The 7,702-nt window shown below is 45.7% G+C and overlaps 1 protein-coding gene across 6 annotated transcripts in view; it reads left to right on the forward strand.

The window, feature by feature from the left end:
- HIPK2 (homeodomain interacting protein kinase 2) overlaps positions 1–5,846 on the forward strand; it is a 200,581-nt gene extending 194,735 nt beyond the window's left edge. For 2 of the 6 annotated variants that reach the window (XM_049715069.1, XM_049715064.1), the window contains exons 17-19: positions 71–1,930; positions 2,075–4,970; positions 5,537–5,846. In XM_049715069.1, coding sequence (XP_049571026.1) covers positions 71–213 — 143 coding nt within the window. In that variant the 3' untranslated portion in view covers positions 214–1,930; positions 2,075–4,970; positions 5,537–5,846. The remainder of the gene's footprint in view (positions 1–70; positions 1,931–2,074; positions 4,971–5,536) is intronic. The other 4 variants (XM_049715065.1, XM_049715067.1, XM_049715066.1 and 1 more) reach the window with 4 other exon arrangements.
- The last annotated feature ends 1,856 nt before the right edge of the window (positions 5,847–7,702 follow it).

A 7,702-nucleotide genomic window follows, 5' to 3' on the forward strand; every position in this document is an offset into this window, starting at 1 on the left:
GGAGGGCGGGGAGCAGCATGCTCACTGCCACTAACTCTCCCGAGCCGTTCCAACCCTCACGGCTCCCCAGCTCCACCCCTGAGGCCTAAGGCGTTGCTGTCACCTGCCATCCGAAGAGCTTCCCAAGTTCATCCCGGATCTGGGTGCGGAGCCGACATCCTTTGCACCCGGGCCTTGCCCTCTCGCGAGACTTCAGTGCCAGGCAGCCTCTAGCTCGCCGGCCTCACCACCAGGTCCTCCCCGGGACGGCCCACCGGAGCTCCACCACGGTGAGTCACCATCCCCTCTGACGGCCTTCTCACCCTTCCAACAGTTTTTGTGTGGTTTTTTTTTTCGGTACGCGGGCCTCTCACTGTTGCGGCCTCTCCCGTTGCGGAGCACAGGCTCCGGACGCGCAGGCTCAGCGGCCATGGCTCACGGGCCCAGCCGCTCCACGGCATGTGGGATCCTCCCGGACCGGGGCACGAACCCGTGTCCCCTGCATCGGCAGAGGGGCTCTCAACCACTGCACCACCAGGGAAGCCCCAGCAGTCATTTTTTTAAACATTATTGTTATTGTGGTAAAGTCAGTACATAACATAAAATTTACCATTTTACCCACTTTAAAGTGTACTGTTAGAGGGACTTCCCTGGCAATCCAGTGGTTAAGACTCCAAGCTCCCAATGCAGGGGACACGGGTTCCATCCCTGGTCAGGGAACTAAGATCCCGCATGCCACGGGGCACGGACAAATAAATCAATCAACTGTACTTCAATAAAAAATAAATATTTTTTTTAAAAAATTTTTAAATAAAGTGTACCGTTAGTGGCATTAATTAAATTCACAGTGTTGTGCAAATATCACCACTAGCTCTTTCTAGAAATGTCATCATCCCAAACAGACTCTCTGTGCCCATTAAACCATAACTCCCCATTTCCCCTTCTGTTTGGCAGCCACCCTTCTACTTTCTGTCTCTGAATTTCCCTTCTCTAGCTACATCATTTAAGTGGAATCGTACAATATTTGCCCTTTTATGTATGGCTTATTTTACTCAACAGTGTTTTCAAGGTTCATCTATTTATCTTATAGTGTATACCAGAATTTTATTCCTTTTTAAGTCTGATAACATTCCATTGTATGTATACACATTTTGTTTATCCATTCATCTGTTGATGGATAAGTGAGTGGTTTCCACCTTTTGGCTTCTGTGAATCATGCTGCTTGAACACTGGTGTGTAAGCATCTGTGTCCCAGCTTTCAATTCTTTAAGACATACACCTGCAAGTGGAATTGCTGAATTGTATGGTAATTCTTAACTTTTTGAGGAACTGCCAGACTTTTGCACAGCGGCTGCACCATTTTAACACTCCCAGCAACTCCAATATCCTCACCCAGCCCTCTTATCCTGGCTTCCATGGCCAGTGTTCTCGGGCCTGAGGACTGCCAGGCTCCTGGGCCTGCCTTTTCTGTGCCTCCTGGTTTCACAAGGTCCCCAACCAGCCTAAACTCCACCCATCTTCTCAGCCATACCCTCAGCTCCCTGCTACCCACTTCAACCATCTACAGCTCTGCTTCTCCACCCAGACTCCCAGAACTGCGGGAACCTCGGGCCAGCGTCTGTGCTCATCCGCTCCATCTGTGGCTACTTGGAAACCCACCACTCTCTCCACCCCCAACCCTTACCCTCCAGAGTAACCCAGAGAAATCCAGGCCACCGCAGGGCTCTCTCAACCCCTCCCCTTCCCACAAACCTGTGCCTCACACCTCTTTCTCCCTTCAGCCTCAGAGGAGTAAGGCCCTGCGCCCACCCCATCCCTTCCTGTATCCAGAGCTCTTTCTGTCAAGCATCCGCCCCCTACCTGGGATCCTCCTGCTTTTCTCACACCTGTGCCCTTCAAGAACCAGCCTGAGTCATTTTTCTGGGAAGCTTATCCTCAGGCTCCTGATGAGGTGGGTGTCCCTCGCCCAGGTTCCCAACCCCTTGTGCGTAATTCTCATTATGCCATACTGTCAACCTTTCTTTCCTGATTTTCCTTCCCCATGGAACCACAAAATCCTTGCAGGTAAGGATATGTCTTTCATCTCTATTTCTAGGGCATCTGTTACCCTGCCGGGCAGAGTAGGAAGTCAAGAAATATTTGGATAAATAAACTACTCAGCCCGTGTTATTGTCCAATCCACCCACCTTCCCACCCTCCAAATTCCGTGTCTCCCAGAATTCAGGTAATACTAATAAACCCTAAATGCAGCCAAGGTTAAATGCAACTCAACCAAAATTCAAGTTCCATAAAAACCCATGCCAAAGATTGTGACAGAATTCAGAATGCTTCCAACATACTTTTTTTTAAGTTAGAAATGCACTGCCAGGGATCACAGTCCATGGAAATGGAGGGAGAAGCAGACCCTATATTCCAAGTGAGATAAGAGCGTGTCAACAGGGGAATGCAGTGCAGCTGTGTCTAAGGATCTACCCACCAGCGTCTCCAGCAAGTTATATGAATCTAAAGTGAAAAGACAAACGTATTGCGCTCAATATGTTCCTCCAAGCACATTCAATACTGGGGAAATTAAAAAAACAGATTCTTTCCTTGAACTGATAATGAACAGGAAGCAGAGTTCTAGACGCCCATAACAAGTGCTATTTCCCAGCAGAGCCGAGGAGCCCCTGGAGGAGGGCCAAGCCACAGATAGATGGTGCTCTCACCCGGCAGCCAGCTCGGGACTCTGCCCACTGGGGCTTTGGCCTTGGGGGGAGGTGCTCCCACGTCACCAAGCTCCCCTTGCTTTGGGGGCACGTTGTTGTGTAGTGGATGTCGTGCCCAAGAGACGGTTCCAAACAGCCAGGTGTACTACATTTTTTTGTAAGAGTCTGACTTACATGTTTTCTAACTCTTTCCTGGAATAGCTAAGCTTAAGCGAATATAAGTATAAAAGCAGAGAATACAGTAAGAGCAAAGGGTAAATGTAACACTGGTGGGGTGGGTGTCCTCATGACCTCTTCACTGTGCGCAGTCCCTCCCTTCTGCCAGTACTCAGCTTTAACGAAGGAGCCTCGGACCCTCGGACCCTCCCCCCTCCCCCCTGGCACGCTTTAGGTCCAACTTGGTCCATGCAAACGGCCTCCAATAGATCTTCCTTAGAAGATCTATGTTCCTTACACTGCCTGGCACTGCTTGAGGGTGGGAAAAAACCCACTGTTCAGCAACAACCCTAATCCTCACTCTATAGGGAAGAAACAGCCAGGAGCGAGACAGTCCTCCAGTTCTGTGAGACTGAAACGGTGCGTGATGAGTCAAATCCACTCCACCTGCCTTCACTAATCACGATCGCTTTAACGCTTGCGTGGCCTCCAAGCCGCACGTAGCCCGAACAGCAAGATCTTTGCCCGAGTTGTTTTCCAGGAACTTGGAGCTGCAGCTGCCTCTAGTTCAGCTTAACCAGTTAAAACTGGATAGGACCGGCGATTCTCCAGCTGGGCACCTGCAGGGACCCGTAGCTTAGTTACGCCTGCGCAGAACCATGATTCCCGCACCTATTTCCCATAACCTTTCCCCGTGCGCCCGCGCTTCACACCGCCCTGCTTCTTTATTCGTCATCCCGTGAATACCCCAAGCCCCTCGCCTTTGGGGAGGCAGGTTTGAGATCTGAGATTTTTCTCCCATATTCTCTGCTCGGTTGCCTTGCGAAGAACCCTCTTTGCTGTGAACTTCGGCGTCTCAGCGTTTTGGCTGGCTGTGCGACAGCAGGACAAGGCTGGTTTGGTAAGGAGGCCATCTAATGCCCATTCTTTTTTTTGTTTTTAAAGCAGCTTGGATACACTTTATTTTTTATTTTTGTGTCTGCGTTGGTCTTCGCTGCTGCGCGTGGGCTTTCTCTAGTTGTGGCAAGCGGGGGTGGGGGGCTACTCTTTGTTGCGGTGCGTGGGCTTCTCCCTGCGGTGGCTTCTCTTGTTGCGGAGCACGGCCTCTAGGCGTCCGGGCTTTAGTAGTTGTGGCGTGTGGGCTCAGTAGTCGTGGCACGTGGGCTTAGTAGTTGTGTCTCGCAGGCTCTAGAGCACAGGCTCTGTAGTTGTGGTGCACGGGCTTAGTTGCTCCACAGCGCGTGAGATCTTCCCAGACCAGGGATCAAACCGGTGTCCCCTGCATTGGCAGGCAGATTCTTATCCACTGCGCCACCAGGGAAGTCCTAATTCCCATTCTTAAGTGCTTTCTTTACACGCGCTGATCTATAGATGTGGTCTCTTCTACTGAGACACTTTGCATTTGACAATACTTGTAAAACAACACTGGAGGGCAGATACCCTGTCAGTAAACCACTTGATATCTGCTTCTATGTCTCTTTGTGTTCTGTTTCGATGTCTTCTTATGGCTTATTGCCATGGCTCTCAGACTCTTTATCTGCTGAAGACTAAGCCCGTGGACCAGGATGCTTATAAGCGAACAAATTACCCATTAATAAAAGCCAGAACCAGAAGGAAAAAGTGGATGCTTGGAGGAAACCCTTCTAAGGGGGAAAAGATTGCCACAAGTCTTAAGATTGCACAGGCCAGTGAGTCAGTAGGAGAGAAAGCATTATCCATAGCAGAGCGATTCAGAGCATGACTTTGGAGTCAGCCATATTGGGGTTCAGTTCGAGGCTCTGTTGTTTATGACTGTAAAAGCTGGGAGATCACTTAACCTCTCAAGCCTCAGTTTTCTTATCTGTAAAATGGGGATAATGCCACATGTGGCAAGGACTGGGTGGATATTCCCCGTAGCCATTTCCTGTTCTTGCTGAGTACAGGACTAGATTATATTTCCTAGCTTTCTTTGCAGTTAAATATAGCCAGACCTGACCCCTAAAACAAAACTCACATACTTTGATCCACACTCTCTCCCCTAAATTTCTGTCCACATGTGGAAGAACTGATGAAGGACTCTGATGAAGAAGCCCAGATCACTGATGATTTAATGACCTCCTAATAAAACCACTTTGGACAAAACCACAAAAAGTAAGAAAGAACTCTTTTTATTATATTTAAGCCACTGAAATTTTAGGATTTTTTATACAGCAATTAACCTACCCTGACTAATATAGACATTAGTTCCTGAAAGTGAGGTACGGCTGTAGCAAACAGCTAAAATAAAATACATGGCGGGCTTCCCTGGTGGCACAGTGGTTGAGAGTCCGCCTGCCGATGCAGGGGACACAGGTTTGTGCCCCGGTCCAGGAAGATCCCACATGCTGTGGAGCAGCTAGGCCTGTGATCTATGGCCGCTGAGCCTGTGCGTCCAGAGCCTGTGCTCCGCAACGGGAGAGGCCACAACAGTGAGAGGCCCGCGTACCGCAAAAAAAAAATACATGGCATTGGTTTAGCAGCTGGACAGAGAAATAAGGAAATTGATTTCAGGCGCTGGAATCATGGTGGCCCATGTTATGCTTTAATAAAAACATTGGATACACATGCAACTAAAAACCCTGTTCAGTCTACCAAAAAATCTAGAACTAACAAGCCAATCTGTAAGATTACAGGATAAAAGATCAGTGTACAAAAATTGATTCCATTTCCTTTAATAGAATTTTTAAAGGTTGCATTCTGGGGCTTCCCTGGTGGCGCAGTGGTTAAGAATCCGCCTGCCAATGCAGGGGACACGGGTTTGAGCCCTCGTCCGGGAAGATCCCACATGCTGCAGAGCAACTAAGCCCATGTGCCACAACTACTGAGCTTGCGCACCTAGAGCCCGTGCTCTGCAACAAGAGAAGCCACCTTAATGAGAGGCCTGTGCAGCGCAACGAAGAGTAGCCCCCGCTCGCTGCAACTAAAAAAAAGAAAGCCTGCATGCAGCAACGAAGACCCAACGCAATCAAAAATAAATAAATTTATTTATGTGTGTGTGTGTGTGTGTGTGTGTGTGTGTATATATATATATATATATAAAGGTTACATTCCATTTACAGTCATTACAAAATATTGGCTATCTTCCCCATGTCGTAACATACATCCTTGTAGCCTATCTTACACCCAATAGTTTTTACCTCCCACTCCCCTACCCCTAGGGTGCCCCTCCCCCTCCTCTCCCCACTGGTAGCCATTACCAGTGTTTGTTCTCTATATCTGTGAGTCTGCTTCTTTTTTGTTATATTCACTAGTTTGTTGTATTTAGATTCCACGTATAAGTGATATCACACAGTATTTATTTCTCTGTTTGACTTATTTCACTTAGGATAATGTGCTCCAAGTCCATCCAAGTTGCTGCAAATGACAAAATTTCGTTCTTTTTTGTGGCCATGTAATATTCCATTGCGTATATATACCACATCTTCTTTACCCATTCATCTGTTGATGGACATTTAGGTTGCTTCCATGTCTTGGCTATTGTAAATAGTGCTATGAACATTGGGGTGCATTTATCTTTTCGAATTAGTGTTTTTGTTTTTGTTGGATATATACCTAACAGTGGGATTGCTGGATCATATAGTAGCTCTATTTTTAGTTTAAGGAACCTCCATGCTGTCTTCCAAAGCAGCTGCACCAGTTTACATTCTCACCAACAGTGTATGAAGGTTCCCTTTTCACCACATACTCGCCAACATTTGTTATTTGTGTTCTTTTTGAGGATAGCCATTCTGATCGGTGTGAGGTGATATCCCGTTGTGGTTTTGATTTGCATTTCCCTGATGATTAGTGATGTTAAGCACCTTTTCCTATGCCTGTTGACCATCTGCATTTACTCTTCGGAGAAATGTCTATTCAGTTATTCTGCCCATTTTTTTAATCAGGTTGTTTGGTTTTTTTGATGTTGCTGTTTTGTATGAGCTGTTCATATATGTTGAATATTTATGAGCTATTTATATATGTTGGATATTAATTTCTTATTGGTCATATCATTTGCATATTTTCTCCCATTCGGTGGCTCATCTTTTTGTTTGGTTGATAGTTTCCTTTGCTGTGCAAAATATTTTAAGTTTAATTAGACCTCAGTTGTTTATTTTTTATTTCCTTTACTTTAGGAGGCGGATCCAAAAACATATTGCTGCTATTTATGTCAAAGAGTGCTCTGCCTATGTTTTTCCTCTAGGAGTTTTATAGGATCCCGTCTTACATTTAGGTCTTTAATCCATTTGGAGTTTGTTTTTGTACATGGTGTTAGAGAATGTTCTAATTTCAGACTTTTACATGCAGCTGTCCAGTTTTCCCAGCACCACTTATTGAAGAGACTATCTTTTCTCCATTGTATATTCTTGCCTCTTTTGTCGTAGATTAACTGACCATATGACCATAAGTGCATAGGTTTATTTCTGGGCTCTCTATCCTGTTCCATTGATCTATGTGTCTGTTTTTGTGCCGGTACCATACTGTTTTGATTACTGTAGCTTTGTAGTATAGTCTGAAGTCAGGGAGCATGATCCCTCTAGCTCTGTTCTTCCTTCTCAAAGTTGTTTTGGCTAATTGGGGTCTTTCGTGTTTCCATATAAATTTTGAAGTTATTTGTTCTAGTTCTGTGAAAAATACCATTGGTATTTTGATAGCAACTGCATCAAATCTATAGATTGCCTTGGGCAGTATGGTCATTTTAACAATATTCATTCTTTATACTAGCAACTAACAAACTATGAAATTTAAAAAAAAGTCATCTACTACAGTAGCATTAAAAATATTTAAATAATTTAACAAAATATATGCAAAAACTCTACCCTTAAAACTTGTAAAATGTTGCTGAAATTTTTAAAAAGTTAAATGGA

Source organism: Orcinus orca, chromosome 9 (assembly GCF_937001465.1).
Source record: "Orcinus orca chromosome 9, mOrcOrc1.1, whole genome shotgun sequence".
Taxonomy (NCBI): domain Eukaryota; kingdom Metazoa; phylum Chordata; class Mammalia; order Artiodactyla; family Delphinidae; genus Orcinus; species Orcinus orca.